The sequence below is a fragment of the Bactrocera neohumeralis genome, chromosome 6 (assembly GCF_024586455.1).
Source record: "Bactrocera neohumeralis isolate Rockhampton chromosome 6, APGP_CSIRO_Bneo_wtdbg2-racon-allhic-juicebox.fasta_v2, whole genome shotgun sequence".
Lineage (NCBI taxonomy): Eukaryota > Metazoa > Arthropoda > Insecta > Diptera > Tephritidae > Bactrocera > Bactrocera neohumeralis.
Window position 1 is genome coordinate 61955017 of NC_065923.1, and position 20439 is coordinate 61975455.

The 20439-nt window shown below is 32.5% G+C and overlaps 1 protein-coding gene across 1 annotated transcript in view; it reads left to right on the forward strand.

Annotated features, from left to right (window-relative positions):
* The window catches only part of LOC126763147 (phosphatidylinositol 4-phosphate 3-kinase C2 domain-containing subunit beta), a 47159-nt gene that overhangs the window by 9451 nt on the left and 17269 nt on the right, over positions 1 to 20439 (forward strand). Inside the window, exons 4-14 of the mRNA XM_050480399.1 lie at positions 9578 to 9721; positions 9797 to 10423; positions 10481 to 10569; positions 11293 to 11536; positions 14007 to 14396; positions 14467 to 15677; positions 16336 to 16581; positions 16640 to 16925; positions 17451 to 17601; positions 17681 to 18073; positions 18134 to 18334. Of these exons, the coding sequence (XP_050336356.1) occupies positions 9578 to 9721; positions 9797 to 10423; positions 10481 to 10569; positions 11293 to 11536; positions 14007 to 14396; positions 14467 to 15677; positions 16336 to 16581; positions 16640 to 16925; positions 17451 to 17601; positions 17681 to 18073; positions 18134 to 18334 (3982 nt within the window). The remainder of the gene's footprint in view (positions 1 to 9577; positions 9722 to 9796; positions 10424 to 10480; positions 10570 to 11292; positions 11537 to 14006; positions 14397 to 14466; positions 15678 to 16335; positions 16582 to 16639; positions 16926 to 17450; positions 17602 to 17680; positions 18074 to 18133; positions 18335 to 20439) is intronic.

A 20439-nucleotide genomic window follows, 5' to 3' on the forward strand; every position in this document is an offset into this window, starting at 1 on the left:
TATCTTCCAGTATGGAAAAAATAACCAACACATTTTGTTGCAAGCAAAACGCTTTTCTACTACCACACATACACATACTTAAAAACGACTAATGAGAAAAAATATACAATTACAAAATTATTAATATTATTAAATGCATTCAAAGGGTAACAAGGAAGCTTGTATGAATATGAATATATTTATATATATATAGTTAAGTAATAAAAAAAGCAAAAGTGCAACTACCAAAAAATTACGAGTATATATGTAACTCTTAAGTAGAAAAAGTCCTTAAAAACAAACACTGATAATTATATAACTTAAAGAAAATTTATAAACGTAAAAAAACGAAATCAAATTTCATAATAATGTGCTCAATCGTCATTGTGACAAAAAAAGACAGAAACAACAGTAATGCCAGGCACCCAACAGCTTGTACGTTCTTCGTCTGCTTCGTCGCTGTTGTAAATTATATTTTATATATGTACATTTACGAGTATATGTAATAGCATTTGCACTTTTACATATATTTTTAGGCTTCCCGTAATTCTATTATAATTTTTTTATTCCATTTAGGTTTTTACTTTTTAAAGTTTTCACGATTTTCTTTTTATCATTTTAAACATGTTCCAAGGGGTTCATTTATTTATCGAAATTCATAAAACGAATATTGTATTGCATTATGTGAAATAATTGGCAGCTAAAAGTATGCATAAAAGTTTTTCATGAAAAAATATATAAATAAGAAAATTTAATAATTGCTGTGCTGAAGTTTGTTTAATGTAAAAAAACAAGCGCCTGCGCCTAAAAGCAGCAATGTGACATTAGAAAATATTTGTGCATTGAAACATGTGAGATATACATTTAGGCGCGCAACAATTCAATCTATGTTATATATATCAACGTTCGCAAATACTTCGACACATTTTGTATAGAAAAGGGGTATTCACGCAAAGATTTTGAGTTCAATTTTTTATTCATTAATCATTATCATTAATTATTTATTATAAAAATACTAACTGTTTTTTTATAATTTTTTATGCTTTTATTAAGAGTTCAATTTATACATTTTCTAAATTTCTCTTTAAAAATCAGTTGTTAGCAAATCAGGCGATTCGTAACATTCTTCTCTGACCTTCTCATTCTTACTAGCTCTTTTCTACTCATAAAATGCATTTTATTTTTACTAAGGCAGTATTATTAACATGTTTAACCCTAGCACTTTACGCAGTACGCTACATTTTACTTAAGTATTTTCCCTCTATAAAGTTCATTCGTAATAATTTAACAATTTAATCCCTCACATTTCATTTTTCATATATTCGAAAACTTTAACATAAATATTTAACATACAAATTACTTGATTAATCATTATTGAATTTTGAGTCTTTTATTTATTTACTTTTAAATAAGTTTTTTTTTATTTTTTTATTTATTTTTAAATAATTTTTATAATTTTTATTTCTTTTAATTTGATTTTTTTTTAATTTAAATTTTTTGTTTTATGCTATAATTTTGATTTTTTGTTTTTATTTTTTTTTTAATTTGCATTCTTTATTTTTAATTTTAAACAATAATTTTTTTTATTATTTATAAATATTTTTCCTATAAATATCTCAATGAATCGTTAACAATATGAATTTTTCTTTAATATCTTCATTACTTTTGTTTATTTAAAAATTAGATTTCATTTTAGTCTCTCTTTTAAAAAATTAAAATTTTCTATTTCAAAAATTTAGTTCAAAAAGAAGGCGTATTGTAATTGTTAAAAATAAGAAAAAACTTTATCAATCAAATTTACATAAACTAAATTATTTACATACATATGTATGTGTATCAGTTTTTAAATAAAAATACTATTTAAACACTAGCGAATTAAAAAAGATTAAAACAAGTTTAGTTAAAAAATACTTAAGTCAAAATTAATTTTTTGTATCTAATTAAAAATTTTCATAATATATAAAATCAATTTAATAAAAAATTTAGTAACATTAAAATTTAAATTTTTTTTACTTATATAAATTTTAATTGAAAGCAGAAAGCAAATCTTATTAAAAAAAAATTTATAACAATTTTTGATTTACATAAATTTTAAACTTTTTTCATGTAGTATATCAAATTCGAAATTAATTGTTTTAACTAAAATAAAATGGTTACATAATTAAATACTATATAATATAAAAAAGAAATTTAAAACAATTATAACACTAGATTAAAATTTTAAAAATACATGCTTTCATATACACACATACATATGTATAAACACATAAACAATTTTAATTTTAATTTGGTTTTTTTTGACATTAATTATAAACAACAAATTATAAATAAAAAATTCCGAATTAAAAAATGTTAAATTTAATTAATTAAAAAATTTCAAATTAAAATAGAAATATTTCCGTTATTTTTTTTTTAATTTAAAACATTAATTTTTAATTGCTAGATTCATTATATTTTTGAATTTAATTTTTTTAAATTTTATTTTTTTTAATTTAATTTTTTTCTTAATTAAATTTTTTTTTTAATTTTATAATTATTTTTTTTTTTTAATTTTATATAATTATTTTTTTTTAATTTTATAATAATTTTTATTCTTTAATTTTATAACATTTTTTTATGTCATTTTTTTATTTAATTTTTTTTTTAATTAAATTTTTTTTTTAATTTTATAATTATTATAATTTTTTAATTTTATAATTATTTGTTTTTGTTTATTTTATAATTTTTTATTTTTATTTAATTTTATAATTATTATTTTTTTTTAATTTTTCTCATTAAAACTTTCTTTTATTTTTCTCATTAATTTTTTTTTAATAATTTATTTTCACCTAATTTTTTACTCAAAATTCATTACATAGTTGCTCTTCGTGAATACCCCCAACAAAATGAGCGTTTACATCGACTTTATCGTATTATTTCCACAAGTATTAGTCACTTCTTCTCGTCACAAATATACATATGTACAAATATGAAATGATTAATGCAATTCATCCAAATCATTGAGTTTATAAAATTCGTTGCTTTTGTTTAATTCATTGAAGCGTTAATTGCCTCAACCCAAAGAGTTTGCAGCATTGCCACACATTGTAAACTTGCGCTTGATTTTTGCATATTCCAAGAACAAACTATATTAAATTTAAAAAACAAACAAACTATGCAATTATTTCATTTAAATTAACTGATTTAAAGCAAATCGTATTGTTAGACGATTTTATTTATTGAAACAGAAACTTGTAAGATTTATAAAAAATGTTGCAACAACAAATTATGTATGTTAACGAAAACTAAAAACAACAACACAAATGCTTTTAATGCGAATTTGTCAATAAAGAGGCATGTATGAAAAGCGCTGTCACGCCCGCACCCACCCGCCTGTTGCGGGAGCAATTGACTGCCCCGTCATTTTCGATTACAAATGACACGAGCGTGTGCTGTGACGGCGTGTGGGTGCAGACGTGCGCAGCGTTTTCAATTATGCGAAAATATATAAAACCGAAAATTGTTGTTTCATTTCACATTGTGTACACTGTGTGTGTCTGTTCATGTGTGTAGGTGTGTTATTTTTTACCAGCAAGTTAAATATCATTCTTTTGTGGTAAATTTTTATGCATACTTTTTGTCGTTTAATTATCAATATTTTTGTTTTTAACATTTGTTTAATATTTTTTCGCCTGTTTTTGTTTTTATTCTGTACATTCTTGTAAGTTTTATCATTTTTATTGTTTTATGACAAACGAAATTGGATTCTTTGTATCTTTTTATTCATTATGCCGTAAATATGTTGTATTAAGTTTGCCACAAAATGTGTTATATTCAGAGGAAACGTCGGGCACTCTCTCAAATATATGACGAGCTTAGTAGGAGCTTAGTAGAATGAGTCAGTTCCGTTTGTATATACACGAACTAGTTACCCGGTTTTTGACCATTCTAACGGGGATTAGGTATGCGTTGCAACAACGAACAATATCAATTTCTTATGTGGAAAACTTTTTATTTGACGAGATATTTTCACGAAACTCGCCAAATATTGTTGTTCAAGACAATGTTACGAACTCCAAACTATTTGTTCCGATCGAACCATACTGTATTATAAGTTGCCATGCCATCAATATTTAATTATTTCTATACCCTTTTACGCTACAATACACCTGTGAAGGGTATTCTAGCTTCGGTGCGGCCGAACTTAACGTTTTTGCTTGATAATTTTTTTATTTTCTTCAAATCATTTATTCAGTTTCTTCATTCTTCCCCTCCTTCTGCATTTATTGGCTCCGGTTTCGTTACGAATTACTTGGTAAATACATTTTTATATCGTTTCCAGCTTAAAATTTATGATATTTTCGTTTTGAGTAATATTTGTCTTGTTTAACAGCAATAAAGTGGGTATTTCAGTATTTTATTGTTTCTACGTACATACGTTTGTTAACATACCCAATGGTAATTGTCAGCTATAGAGCTATAGATTTGATAAGCATAAGATATGCAAACAAAGAAAAATTGTTTCTTGCTAAAAAATATTTATTTATTAGTAGGCTTACCTTTATCAGCCTATATGAGCTCTAATCGACTCTAGTTAGTTCTATAAATAGATTTCCAGTTGATACCAGCTGTATTTTTAACACAAAGAGTTGGTGTTGTTGTTGTAAGGGTATAGAAAACATTCCTCAAATGATTTTTAGGACAGCTGTCGAGTTGACAATTCTTGGATCGGCATAAGCATAAACTACTATGAGCAAAAAATAGTAAGACTTTGTTCAAAATGCTTAATTTATTCTTCAAAATCTATGTTGTTCCCCTCAAAGTAATGCTCCTTGTCCCCAACACACCTGTGCCAACGTTTTTTCCAATTCTCGCAACAATTGTTAAAGTCAATATCCGGAATAGTCTTCAATGCGCATAGCGATTCACGTCTAATTTCTTCAATTAACTCATTAGGATTTCCCCGGAGCTGAATAGCCAGAAGTCACACGAAGCTAAATCAGGCGAATACGGTGTTCGGGGCACGATATTGGTTGCAGACTTGGCGCAAAACTCACGAAGTATCAATGCAGTATACGACGGTGCGTTATTATGGTAAAAATCAAGTGTTTTTGACCCATAATTCCGGCCTCTTTTTACGAATTCGACGTATAACACTCATATAGTATTCCTTATTGACAGTTTGGCCAGCTCTCGATAATTGAAGAAAACTAACAATATAACCTTGATTTTTCACGTGGTTTTGTCGGCTTGGGTTCACCTTTGCCATGATATTCGGTCGATTAATCGTCTGTTTCCGGGTAGTAAGCATAAATTCAAGACTCATCACCAGTAATAAATTTCACGACATCCTGATAGTCGGAAAGCATTGTTTCACAAACGTTAACGCGATGCTATTTCTCTAGAAAATTTAGTGGTTTTGAACCCATAGTGCTTTCATTTTCCTTATCTTTCTTCAAAATGATTCTTATCATCTTTCAAAATGATTTTCAGTGATCCTTCCGATATTCCAACGATGCCAGCAAGATCTTTGACTGTTAATCCTCGATTCTCAAGTAACAGTTTCTTTATTTTATTGACGTGTTGATCATCAGTTGATGTTGATGGCCGTCCTGGACGTGATTCGTCACCAACGTGTTCTTGACCTTTTTTGAATAAATCCAAAAAAACGCTTGCTCGCGACGAACAATTATCAATGAAATTTCTAGGGTAGGTGGTTAAGAGTATTACGAATTGATTTAGTATATTGAAAAAACAAAAAATGATTTTGAAAATTTTTGAGTTGTTACGCTTTTGTAGTTAGTGTGCCACATTTTGAACAAATTTTAAAAAGGACAGCTATGACTTCAATTTTAAGCATCAGTCATTTATGCTCTATCGCCTCCTTGACTAAAAATATTTTCTTCTATAATTCGGACGAAAAAGTTAGCTGTAAAGAAAAAATTGGTTCTGATTTTTTTAAACAAAATTTTAAATCAATCGTATGATTTCGCATAGATTATCGCAAAGTACGATAACTGATATTAAAATAATCTTTGCATTCTACTTCAGATTCTATTCTTATATCGCCAGCAAGAATTGGATGATACCACCTTGAGCTCAGTGGTCTTCAAACCTCTGCTGAATGCCTAAATATTAAAAAAAAACAGTTAATAATTAAAAAATTTCGCACTGCCTAAAAGTAGACACCATTTTCTCTAACTCTTGTATTTTAAAAAGAGAAATGTTTTAAACTATTATATAAAAAATTCAAAAATCTCAATCTCTTATAATTAATATAATAACCATATATTGAAAAATTATGAAATATGACAAAAATTATGTGAATGTTGGAATAATATCATGGCGCCTAAAAGTACACTCTATTATGTATTATTAATTTTTGCGCGATTTTCAAAAACGAAAATCTCAAAACATATGTATATATTATAAAACGAAAAAGTGAAAGTGGCACGTGAGAAATTTCTCAACAATTACCACGCTCTAATACCGTACAAATGCGACTGTCATGTTGTCTTGTTGTGCGTATTAACTTTTGTGTACGCAGATCTGCGAGCCAATTCTGCGCTCACTTCTTAATCCATTAGCCAGTCAATAAGTCCCAGTAATTGGCAGCTGTATCAACTCACTCACCGCTCGACTACACGTTTAGCACTGATATGCTATAATTAACGGGCGTCCGGTGTGTGCTATTTCCAACAAATCTGTTTATATGTATACTATTGTATATACATACATACATATATGTGTATATACTTGTATGAATATGTCTCTGCAGTCAGTGTTTTGCTTAAAATAGTTGCAATGTTTCTTATGTGTGCATATACAAGTTTAAGTAGCGGTATATAGTTTTTTGATTTAGCAACTGGCTAATTTTATTACTGTTTCTAGATTAGTACGCTGGAACAGTTGGCTATAAAGCTTGCTTTTTTGCTTAACAGATCCGGTATGGTGTTTTGCGGTTGGTTCAAATAATTTTTTATAATTAAAATTTTATAATTTATTTCTTTTTAAAATTTAAATTTAAAATTTTTGTTTCTTTTTAGTTCGTAAAAAAATAGTTTTATTTTAAATTTTTATATTTTTCTAAATAATTCATTTAATTATAATCCTTAGTGAGTCGTTTAATTAACAGTTACAATATTTATACCAGTTTGTTGTTTTTTTAAACAATTTTTTTTTGTTTTCTTGTAAACTACAAAAAGTAAAAAAATAAATGTAAATAAAAAAAGGCAGATTTATATTTTATTTATATTTTTATATATGTAGTTTTTATAATTTAATTTTATTTTTTATTTCCGTTTAATTAATTGACAAATTTATGACATTAAAATTTTTTATGAGTTAAATTTTTTTTATATTTATAACATATTATAATAATTTAATTTGACATAAGATAATTTTCTTTACAGTATAATTTTGCATACTTAGTATTAGATTTTTTATACAAATAAAAGCTAACGGTATAATATATTAATTTAATTATTATTAAAGAAATAGTAATAAATTATACAACTTTTTTTTTGTAAAATCGTTTTAAACAAATAATTAATGAAGTTAACGGTATAATTAATATAATATAGTTTAATTAATTTAATTATTATTAAAAAGAAAGAAAAAAATAAAAACCTTTGTTTGTAAAATCGTGTAAAACAAATATTTAAAATTGTATTATTTTTAATGTTTTTTCTTTCAAATAAATTCTATTTTTGATATTTAATTGAATTTACATTTTTATTATATCCTAAGGATATATTAAGTTGGCCCGAAGTTTGAAGAAGAAAGTAACGTCAGAGACTATACATACATATATATATATATATATATATAATCATTATGATGAACTGAGTCGATTTAGCCATGTCTGTCTGTCTGTCCGTCCACCTATCCGTCTATAGGTGCGCGAAATAGTCCCTCCGTTTTCGAGATATCGACCTGAAATTTTGTACACGTTCCTTTCCACCAAAGAAGCTGATTTTTTGTCGGAACGACCGATATCGGCTCGTATACATACGAACTTTTATTTGCAAAGAGTATTATAGCTTTGGTACAGCCCAAATTAAAATATTTTTTCTTTTACTCTTTAATAATACAATTGTTGTAAGAATTGAGTTTTTATTCTTCTTTATTTTAACTTATTTTTTAATTTTTATATTATTTACTTTTATATTATATATATTTTAAAAAGAATTTTGTAAATTTTTTAATTTTATTTTATTTGTAATCTTAAATTATTTGCTATAATTAAATTCTTTAGTTCTTTTTGTTTGACTAATTCTTAAATATCTAAATTATTTATATATTAAATATTTTTCTAAGTTTTTTATATGTACATATGTATATATTTTATTAAAAGGTGGTTTTTATACATATTTTAAATGCCTTTTTTAATATTTTAAATTAATTGAATAAAATATATTTTTTTATTATATTAAATTATTTATAATCTAATATTTTACTATTTAATTTTTTTAATTATTACTATTTTTAATTTGTTTATTTCTATTTTAATCTGAATAATTGCATATTATATTTTATTCCATTTTTGATTTAATTGTTTTAAATTTATTTTGATGTTATTTAATTTTATATATATGTTTTTAAACATTTATTTTTTTACTTTACGTTCTACTACTTATATATTTTAAAACTAGCAAAATATTAAACATTTTTGTGTTAAATTTTATTTTGTTTTAGTCTTATCTTTTTTTTAATATTTATGCATTTTATAATATTTTATTTCCTTTTTGCCATTTTTTTTAACTTATTGCTTTAAAAATTAGCTCTAAATTATGTATATGTTTTTTAAATATACATATTTATTATGTTGGTACATAATTTTAAAATATTTTGAGAACTAACGAAATATTAAAAAAATGTAATTAAATTTTTTTTGGAGTAAGTAAAAAAATATTAAAAATAATTTTTGTTTAATTTTAATTTTTTTTTACTCAGTTTTAATTTCTTCAATTTTATTGTATCTAAATTTTTGTGTTGTTATACCCACCATTCACTTTCACATTAATGTTTTCATTTCGGCCGCAGTTCTAAAGTTTTAATCGAGCCATTAGTTGTCACTGAAGTCTGCAAATGTTCTGCTGTTGTGTTGTTGTTATTTTAGGTGCTTGTAAATGCAGAAATTCGTCTGTGGCAGCGTTGTAAACACCGCCGATCGCTTTACTTATCGACACCGCATTTGTGTTTCTTCGTTGTAATTGCTTTTTCGACATTCTATTATTAAAAATATTTAATTTTCGATTTTTTTGTAGTTGTAGTTGTAGTTTTCGTGTGTCTGGCAAGTCATTGTTGTTGTCGTCGCTGTCTCTCGGCCAAGCGCAATATTTTGTATTATATTTGAACACTTCGTTTTTATAGCATTCAGCTGGTTTTTAGTAGGACAAAAGCAACAACAAAATATAATTTGTTAAACCGTTGGCGGCTCTTTATTATAATTAATTTACGCCAATGTGATTCGCGGCAATTTTTGCGTCATTTTCTTGTTTTTGCTGTTGTTTTTTATTTTGATATTTCGCTCACAGTTGCGAAAGTGAAAATTTCCCGCATAACAAGTTAGTGTCTAATTTGTGCGAATATAAAACGATGCATTCACTGCTTACAGGTTGCGACGATGACTCGGATTGTACTTCCTACTATGCGGAATACGATCCGTTTGATTATCTCTACAGTGGCGGCGGTACACAGTACTCGGATCCCGTCTACGAGGCGGTCAATAAGTTGGAAAAGAGCGCCGTAAGCCCAAATGGTGAGTGACTAAATAAATATTATTAAATTAATATAAAAATTAATGAATAAATTGTATTTTTCCACCTTTCAACAGTCTCCTCCATTGGTTGGCGCTCGGACTATCTCAATCGCGATGAAGTGCTTAACAATTTTCCACGTTCCCCCGCCACCTCCAGCCCTACACCTTCGCAATCTAACGATGCAACGCTAAGCGGTTCGCGTTCGCCACCACCGCCGTTGCCACCACGCAATAGTGGCTCACGTTCACCACCATTTCTGCCTGGTCTCTATCCTACGCTCAAGCGCGACAATAGCTTCGGCAGTAGCAGCAGTATAGGTGTTAGCAATGCAACTGCTGCTGCGCCGTCCACTTCTCACGCCACTGCCAACTCCTACGAGCGTCCGGGTGGCACGCTGGATCGTCGAAAAACCACCAGCACGCGCTTATACGAGGTGGTCACCGAACGTCGTACCGTTGATCCGGAACTCTTGGAATTCTATTACATGGTCAAGGAGTTGCGTATGCGCTACTTGTATAATGATAAGCAGACCAATCCGGGTCACATAATTGCATCGGAATTCAATTATCATTACCCCTTGGAGACGAGCATTAAGATTTTAGTGCATCCCGCTTTGAAGGCTATGCTGCCGGGCGCTGACTTGACGCGCACACATGGCCAGGTGAAGGGCTATGGCGTGCCCGTAGTGTTCACATGTGATAGTGAGTGGGATGTTTTTATAATTGCAATATTTCTTAAATCACTAAGCTTCGTTTCAGTTAATACGGCTGTGGAATTGGTCATTGATCAGGCGTTTTGCTCATTGGAGGGCCAAATAAGTGGCACGCCCAGTGATTATGTGGTGAAGGTGAGTAAAGTACAAGCATTGTAGAGTGTTGTTGTTATAGGTGCATAACTACACTCTGTCCGTCCATCCGTCCGACTGTCTGTTTGTAAAGCAACTAGTTCTTGAGTTCTTGAGGTATCGATCTAAAATTTTGCTCGTGACCTTTCCTACCTAAGAAGCTTAAGAAGCTGCTCGTTTGTCGGAACCGCTATTAGACCGATATTAGATCATTAGAGCATAAAAAAAGTTAAGAATGCTTCTTAGGACACAGTTCATGACTTTGATCGTGTCATTGTAATATTTGTTTGCGTATAACGGGTTTTATTGGGAAGTTGTACATTTTTTAAAGGGTTTATGCGTGCTGAAAGTATTACCGGTAGTGATCACAATAACCAGTAATAATTACGAAAAGTAATACCAGTAGCGTTTCCAGTTAGTTAGTTATTTCAGGAGAGTTAACGATTATTTTTAGACTGTTTACTCAAAAAGTAGTTATATTGCTGTTGTTGTTGTAACAACTTAAACAACTACATATTTGTGGTGTATACTTTTGAGCGGAAAATATTATTATTATTCTTGCTTTGATCTGTTCGACTCACGTAGACCCTATTATTATAGAAATGAAATGCTAGTCGGTTTATATTCCACTGAATTGGGCTCTTTTATCCTTATTCTCCGAACTTTTTTCATCTGTACATCACCAATACGCATAATATTTATAACACCTCATTTCCTTCCTTCCAGCCGATCGGTGTATCGGAATGGCTCTCGCCAACCTCGAAGCTTAGTCAATTGGAATGTGTGCATAACAGCTTGAAACTGGAACAGGATGTACAGTTGGGTCTGTGCGTTAAGTCCGATGAGAACATGCAGGTCATAGCGCGTACACAACGTGATGATTTACGCGACGCTGAGTTACGTGCCGATGATATTGTGCCCAATGAAATGGCAACCACGATCAATTACGATGATATGATGATATTGATAGGTATGTACACATGTGTTGTTAAAATAATTTTTTAAATTAATATAAATTATATTTTTGGTTTTGTTGTTTTTTTTTTTAATATTTCACCTTTACAAAAAATAAAAAAAAATGTTGCACTTTTCTCAATCGGTTGTTTAGATTTATATATATGTATATACGTCATATATGTACATATATATTATAAAAAATCACGTTCACCACCATTTAAAGCCTAATTTTTCTGTCGGCAGTAAATAATTATATTTTTTCATTTCATAAATTTCTCATTTTAAATTTTTTTTTCAAATTAGTAATCGAACTACGAACATGAAATTTTAAAATAATTCGTCGAAAAACGCCTTCTTCAGCACGCGCTTATTTGAATTTTTCTAAATATCCATATGGTCAAGGAGTTAAAAATAATATGTGCAGAATTAATTTCTCATTTTTAAATTTTTTAGTTTTTTTCAATTAGACTTTGAATAGCATTAAGACAAATAAAACAAGTTTGTTTTAGTTATGCATTTGCTTTCCTTTATTAAACTTAAATATGTCGGAATATTAAAACTGACTTTTTTTTCAAAACAAGAATAAGTATTGGTCAAAATATTAGGTGTAATTATTTTTGAAAAATTTTTCTAGCTTTATGCCTGAAGCTGAAGCTCTACTCATTCGCCTTCATCGTAAAAATATAACGGCATAAAAAGAGTAAAAGTTGCAGCACCATTTAACGGAAAAACAGTACCAGCTAAACTCACACCTATTATTTTGCCCATAAGTGTATATTAATTTTTTTCAGAATTCGTCAGTTTTATAATATAAAATTGCTTAATATCTGATCTGTTTCAATCATATTCATATTTCGATTTTCGAATTGTATTTTAATACTTTTTTCAAAATTTGTAATTTTTTCGAATTTTTATTTTCGCCTGTTTTCAAGGGTTTAATAAATAACTAGAGGACCCGCCCTCGTTTTACTGTGGCTGATACATAGCTAGTACTACTAATACCATCTACATGATTTCTATTAGTTAGATTATAAGTATTAGTTAAGGAATAATCGCATTTTTGGTGAAACAACTTGTGTTAGTTTACAAAAAAATGAATCAAAAAGCATTTCGTGCGTTAAGAAAGAATTGGTTTTTGGGGTAAAAATACTATTGAATTTGTGCTGTGCTTCATGGAAATCAATCGAGTCCAATCGATTGTCAGCCTAGTGGACTTCATATTAAGAAACGGTTCTCAAGCGTTGAAAGACAAAAAAATCGGCTGACAAGGTTATGGCACCAGTCTTTTGGGATGTCCGTGGTATATTATTCATCGAATGATAAATAAGCCAGTTTTAATTCATTGCACTGTGTATTTGATTGTAGTTCTATTTTACCATTTCCAATATTTAGCAATTTTATTATTTTTCAGGAAGGATCAGTTTGAAATTGTACGCATATATGTATGTACTTCATCGTTCCCATTTAAATATTGCATTGCTCTGTGCAATGCTTCGAAAAGATTTCTGTATATCTCAAATTTTAATAGACCTTTTTATCAACACTTCAGTTATGCCGCTATTTTTTTATGCCAAACCTTTTGCAATTTTAAATTGCCTGTCAAGATATCCCTTCCAATAGTTAGCAGGTATGAAAAAAATGTTATAGCTACCCATAGATGTATTGAATCACCCAATTTATTACTTAAGAACGAACAACTCTGTTCACATTATGAAAACTTTACTACAGGTGTCGCCTTTTACTTTGGCATCGTTTTGTTTATTGCACGTTTACGCCAATTTAAGGTCTGAGTATTGGATACTGCGTTGGTAGCGCAATCTATCGGATCCAATGTAAAACATTCCAAAATTAGCAATTAATTGCAAATGAAAAATTAATTAAAACAAAAAAACATTTTCCAGTGGACCAAATTGTGAATCTAAACCATCCTCGAATCTCCTTAAACACACACAAAAAATTTCATCAAAATCGGTCCAGCCGTTTAGGAGCAGTTCAATTACAAACACACGGTCAGAAGCTTTATATATATAAAGATATTCTTAATCTTTCAAAATGTTAACAATTTTGAAGAATATATGACGTTTTCGGCTTCCTAGTATAAAATAATATTACCGTGCTATTAATTCAATTTTTATTTATTAAATATATTACGCCTAAAAGCTGTTTAAAAAATTCAAACACTGGTTAACATCCTCTTTTTACTTGGCATTTGTTTTTGCGAGTAATTAAGATGCCAAGAGAACAAAATATAATGCGAGAGCTCTCCTGGTTATTGAAATATATTCGGTAATAATTTGGAAAACAGAAATATTTATTTTAGAGATGTGATTAAAAAAAATGAATTCGAAAACCTAAAGAATAAAAAATTTAAGAATTTCTCTTGAAAGTATGCAACATTTTTTGATGCTACAAATATGTTCTTATTTTTTGCATACATATGTCCATTATATATGAAATAAACTGTATATACCTTCTTCCCACAGAAACCCTGGAAACCGAAATAGATAAGCTGGAGAGCGCCGACCCGAACTCGCGTCAAATACTCTCCTGCTCGGGCGTTGTGCAGGCCGTCAAAGCCATATGCGCGCTGCTCGGCTCCATTGACACACTCGAAATCTCGGCTTGCATTGCCGATCTCAAACGCATTTGCGAAGAGGGACAAGTGAAGTACGCCTCGCACTCCAGCGATACAAATCCGGAGATTGTTAGCGAACGCGGCGATTACGCGGAGGTGCGTTTAGTGCCGCGCCCCATGCTGGATCAAATTAAATTGAAATGCAATCAGCTGCGTGATGCCGTGCAAGAGCTGATTGAGCTCTATTCCAATGTGTTTCGCGTGGGCTTCTCGGTGAAGTCGCTGGATTACTCGACAAGTGAGCAAAATATATATATATGTATATGAGTATGCAGAACCTATATTATAAACATTTATCTATTTTACAGCACCCATGCCTATTTCGTGCGTACTCAAACCGATTGTGGTCAGCGTAAATTGTTTGCATCGTCCGCCGCCCGTTTGGCGTTACGACGACTACTCGTTGGGTGTACAAATCAACTATGGTACACGCTTTATCTCCGATCCCATTGTCACAAAGTGTTCGAACGATATGAGCGGTGGTTTATTTCCACGTCTCAACTTCTCCTCATGGCTTACATTTGATAAGAATGCGATCTGTACGCTGCCCCGTGAGTCGCGTCTGATATTTGTGCTTTACGGCACACAAACGGCGGAGAATGAACAAAACACTGATGCAAATGGTGAACGTCGACAAGTGCCCACGGAATTAGGTTGGTGCGCCATACAATTGTTCGATCATAAGCGTGAAATGATTTGCGGCTCCTACTTGCTGTCGATGTGGCCGCCTACCACCGATAAGTTCCTGGGTCCGGCGCCGGCGCGTGGCTGCCATCCACAACCGGATCTATGTCCGGTACTGAGCATAGAAATACCTCCTTATGGTGGACGCATAATGTTCCCGGAACCCTTGCAGCAGCCGCAACCGGCGCCGCGTTGCGATTTCAATTCGTTAGATGCGAACTTACAACAAGAGCTGTTAGATACTGCCGAACAGGGCTATTCGGGCGCTAAGGATAAGCGTGAGGTGTTCTGGGAGAAACGTTTGTATTTGCAAAGTTTTCCCTACGCACTGCCGAAAGTTTTGCATGCCGCGCATAGTTGGGACTATGCTAGTCTTATGGATCTGCACTCGCTGTTGCATTCGTGGGCGCCGCTTTCACCCTTACAAGCGCTCGAATTGTTGCTGCCGCGATATCCAGATGCGAAGGTTCGTCAGAAGGCGGTGGAGTGGATATCACAGTTGCCCAACGATCAGTTGGTGGATTATCTGCCACAATTGTTGCAAGCGCTCAAGCATGACACCTACGAGGCATCCGATATGGCCAACTTCTTGCTCTGCAAGTGCTTGGAATCACCGCGCATTGCACATCATATGTATTGGTTACTCGTTCACAGTTTGCCGGGTGATGATCCGCAGAACTCAATTGATGCTTCGTCTGTAGCGAATGAATTCGACGACTCGCTGATAACGCAAGCGCGCTACTACCGACGGAACAAGATGATGCTGCGCGCGCTGCTGGCGGTGTGCGGTGAGCGACTGTTGGCGCGTTTCCTCAGTCAGAATATAATGTGCAAGGTGAGCGGGAGATGAATTTATAAAGAGAACGATTTATATAAAGATTGGAATATAAATATAGAAACAGTTACGAAGAGTGTTGGAAAAAGTCATATATAGTGTAAGAGATATACATCGAGCGAGAGAAATCGGGGAACTGAGAGAGATATTTATAGATCTCGAGAGAGTGTTATAGTTCGAGGCACTGAGAGCAAGAGATATAGACATCGAGAAAAAAATTGTTATAGGTCAAATGAAAGTGCGAACGATTAGGGGTGAGAGAAAAGAGAGGAATATAGATCGAAAGAAAGAAATCGGGGTACTGAAAGAGGGAGTTATAGATCGTTATAATGGGAATAAAAGAGATAGACATCGAGAGAGATATTGTTATAGATAAAGAGGAAAAAATATTTATAAAATTTGTTATTTATACTTGCTCTACAGAGTCTAGATAAAGACTTAGATCGGGGGGATAAGAGAAAGAGATATACATCCAGTGAGAGATATATAGATCTAGTAAGAGAAATCGGAGGATTGAGATGGCATTTTGTAGATCGATAGTGAAAGTAAGAGATCGAGAGACTTAGAAAAAGAAATATGCATCTCGGGTGTGAGACTTAAAGATCAAGAAAAAAATTAAAATTTTTTAAAAATTATTATTTATTTGCGTTCTCCACAGAGTCTGGCAAGCCTAGCTGATTCCGTGAAACAGGCTAAGGAATCGCTACGCCAGAAAACTCTTTGTTTCGGTATGGAAAGCGTGCATCAACAGCTGAATGACAAACCCACATCATTGCCACTGGGTCCCGAATTGGAAGTGACCGGTGTAAATGTACGTAGTTGCAGTTATTTCAACTCCAATACGCTGCCATTGAAAATTTCCTACATCAACTCTGATGGTGAAGTATTGCCGGCTATTTTCAAGGTCTGTAAATTTGTTATAAATTAAAATAATATATAATAAATAAATCTTGCACTTCCAGTCCGGTGATGACCTACAGCAGGATATGCTTACCATACAACTCATACGTGTGATGAACAAAATGTGGTTGGCCGAGGGTTTGGATTTGAAAATGGTCACTTTTAATTGTGTACCAACAGGCTTTAAGAAGGGCATGATTGAGCTGGTCTCGGATGCGGAAACCTTACGTAAAATACAAGTCGAATATGGCTTAACAGGTTCGTTCAAGGATCGTCCGATTGCTGAATGGTTGGCCAAACAGAATCCTAGTCAGTTGGAGTATCAACGTGCGGTGAAGAATTTCACAGGTGAGTATTTGAAGGTAGATTGTAGTGTAAATTGGCGTATTTCAATGAGACGGGAAAAATAGAAACTAGACTTAACACAAATACAATCTTGTGAGCTTTGTTTTAATAAACCCATTTTGGATTTTACCGCGGCTTTTTTTTTGAGATTAGAATAGGCAACTGAAATATTAAGAGGATTATCGAGATAAAACTTACACAAGAATGCCTGAAATTGGTTGTTTCAAAGTTATGTTGAGAAAAGCTGTTAAGTGGACAACCTTTCCCAGTATAGATATGGTTAGTTCCGATAGGGAAGACCAGACTCGTCGTGTTGTCTATAATTTTACCTAATTCAAAAACCACTTTCGATATCGTTATTATATATTATATACTTCATACTCGATATTATCCTAAATTTAAGTCTGCCTTTATTTTTTCATTATAAATATGAGCAAATATCTGAAATTTTTTGAAAACCATTAAATTTTCATTAAATGTTCGATTTCTTCCATAATCAAACCTTCCTTAATTAATATATTTTTGCAGTTTCTTGCGCCGGCTATAGCGTTGCCACTTATATACTCGGCATCTGTGATCGTCACAATGACAATATTATGTTAAAGACCTCGGGTCATCTGTTTCATATAGATTTCGGCAAATTTCTGGGCGATGCACAAATGTTCGGCAATTTCAAAAGGTATTAACTCACCATTTCATACTCTAATATTTTTTATTCCACAATTTACCTTCTCACTCTCTCTCTCTTTAACGCACAGAGACCGCACACCGTTCGTACTCACCTCAGACATGGCATATGTGATCAATGGCGGCGACAAACCCTCCACGGACTTTCATTATTTCGTCGATTTGTGTTGTCGTGCCTTCAATATCATACGCAAACACGGTGATCTCATCCTACACATGCTTGCTCTGATGGCCACTGCCGGTATACCGGGTGTGACAGCGGATGCCGTGACTTATGTGCGTGGCGCTCTACTGCCCGAGCAGTCGAATCCCGAGGCGGCGGCTTCTTTTGCCAAAATGATACAATTCTCGCTGAAGAGCTGGTTCACACAATTCAATTTCTTCTTGCACAATTTGGCGCAAATGCGCTTCAGCAATGACGAGGGCAGCGGTGAGCTGCTCTCCTTCGTGCCGCGCAAATACACGTAAGTGCGTGCTCTATGTTGGTTGGAGTTTGAATTTATTGTCCTTATATTCATTCACAGCATGCAACAAGATGGGCGTCTGAGGAGCGTTATGGTTGTGCGCTGTCAAAAACATTATGATATGGAAAAGTATTACACCTATATTTTACGTGTGACGCGTCACGGTCAAACCGATCCGACGCATTTGTTCCGTTCATATAAGGAATTCACGGAGTTTCATCAGAAATTATGCTTGCACTTTCCGCTGGCTAAATTGCACAGGTGAGTCTTGTTGTGGTTTCCTAGAAACTACTGTTAAGCTATAACGGCAGCGCCGTTTTGTTTTTTTAATTATATTTTTTTTAGTTATTTTGCTACAAGAAAAGCTTAACCTCTGAATAATTATGGAAATAACAACTGTTGGCTTTTTAGAAATTGCCGCCTCGATTATACCTTGCCATTCAATTATTCGATTATACCTTGCCATCAAGATAATTATCTAGAATTTGTTTTGAGTTCCTAATTAAAATTTTCATTGCAAATTAGAGCCGTTAGTATTTGACAACTGAGTCCCTGGTACTTGAAATTAATTTTATGATCTTTGTTGAAAACGATTTCTAAACGTCAGCTCGAATTGCAAAAACTAACCTCAAAACTTTCTTAAATATAATTGGGGTGAGAGTGCAGTCGAAAAGTGTATCAAGTTCTAAATCCTTTGTCATTTTTTTAGTACGTTGGTTCCTTTTCAATTATAAATATCCTCTTCTTATTTTGCGTGAAGATCAAGAACACGGGTGACTTTCCAAAGTAACGATGTGTTTTATCTGTCTTACTTCTACAACCTTGATATTTTTATATTTTCAGCGGCACCATACCTCTTTTTACGTTGAATCCAAAAAGAAGTTCTTATATGGAAAACTTTTTCATTCTACAAGATATCTTCTCGAAATTTTGCATATATTATTTTCCAGGGCAATGTTACAATATCCGAATATATTGTTCAAGTTAAAGATCTATTCATACCCTTTTAGGCTATAGGAAATGCACTTGAAATTTGGCAAAAAAGGAAAATAGAATAATTGTTGTCGAATAAAGTCCTAAAACCGATCGATTCCTTCAGGGGCCTGCTAAATCAGAACCCTTGTAGGTAGTGTCTTTGAAAGTTTTGTAAATATTTGCTTCGAAATTAATTTTAAGCCTATTTACTGGGTGTGAAACTCTTAGTACTTATTTATCTTGGATCCCCTGCTTTTGAGGAGCGGATTTTTTCGGAACATTTCGGAGTCAATGAACTAAGTTTTAAACGCCCAATGGATGCTTTTATTCATATATATGTAAATTATCCCAAAAATATAGTTTATTACACAAGTCTTGTATGATAAAAACAAATACAAAAACAAAAAAACGTTAACCTTGCGTGCACCGAAGCTATAATAGCAAGCTATAACAACAAGCATATGGCTAAATACCGATTGCACCGCGACCTTAGGTCTATTGTGCCCTCTCCTAAGTCACAACGATCCACCTAGCTCCAGCATATTGATAAATTCCAATGTACTGCTAGGTGATAGTGAGACGATGGGATGCTTATTTGGAAACATGGATCCAAGTGCCTTTATACTGCGTCTGCAGACTGCTATGCAGTCAATAAGGGGGTGTTTTGCAGTTTCACGCTTCCTGTTACAGAACCGGCAATTTACACAAGAAGCTAGGCCCATGTTATATAGGTGCTACTTGAGCTTACAGTCGCCAATGTAGAATGCGACAAGTAGCCTGAGTTTTTCCCTGGAGAGGTTGATTTCATATTGAACCCTAAGGTTGTTTCACCCATTAGCTACTTGGCATGGAGTTGTTGTTAATACCTCTCTCTGCCTGCTCCTTCTTTTCGGAGCAGCTCCTTTATGGTATGAGGACCCACCGCGATGAAGGGTTCAGGTCCTACCATGTTAGTGAATGCTGCGGAGCGGGTGAGCCCATAAGCCATTTCATTTTCGGGCACCCGGAGGAGGTGCACATGGTTACATTCCGATTCAATATTCAGCCGTTCTCTACAAATTGCTTTAAGTGCCGCCGGACTGTCGCTAAGTAGGGCTATCGGAGGGTTCCGGGTTTCTGGGTTTTATAGACTTCGTGGTAAACTTAAAATACGCTATAGTATATAGGCTACAAGTATAATTAGGTTTTAGGCGACCTAACTTCGTACGATCTGTTAGCAGATCAACCTGTTGCTTTAGCATTTTCTCTACCCAAATGGAATATATTTTAATACAATATTTTCAGCTGTTCGCATGAACCTATCCTAACTGACAAGATCTGTTTTAGTAGATTACCTTGAATGATGCGACTCTTCGAGTATCTCACATATCAAATATTATTGCAGGGAAGCA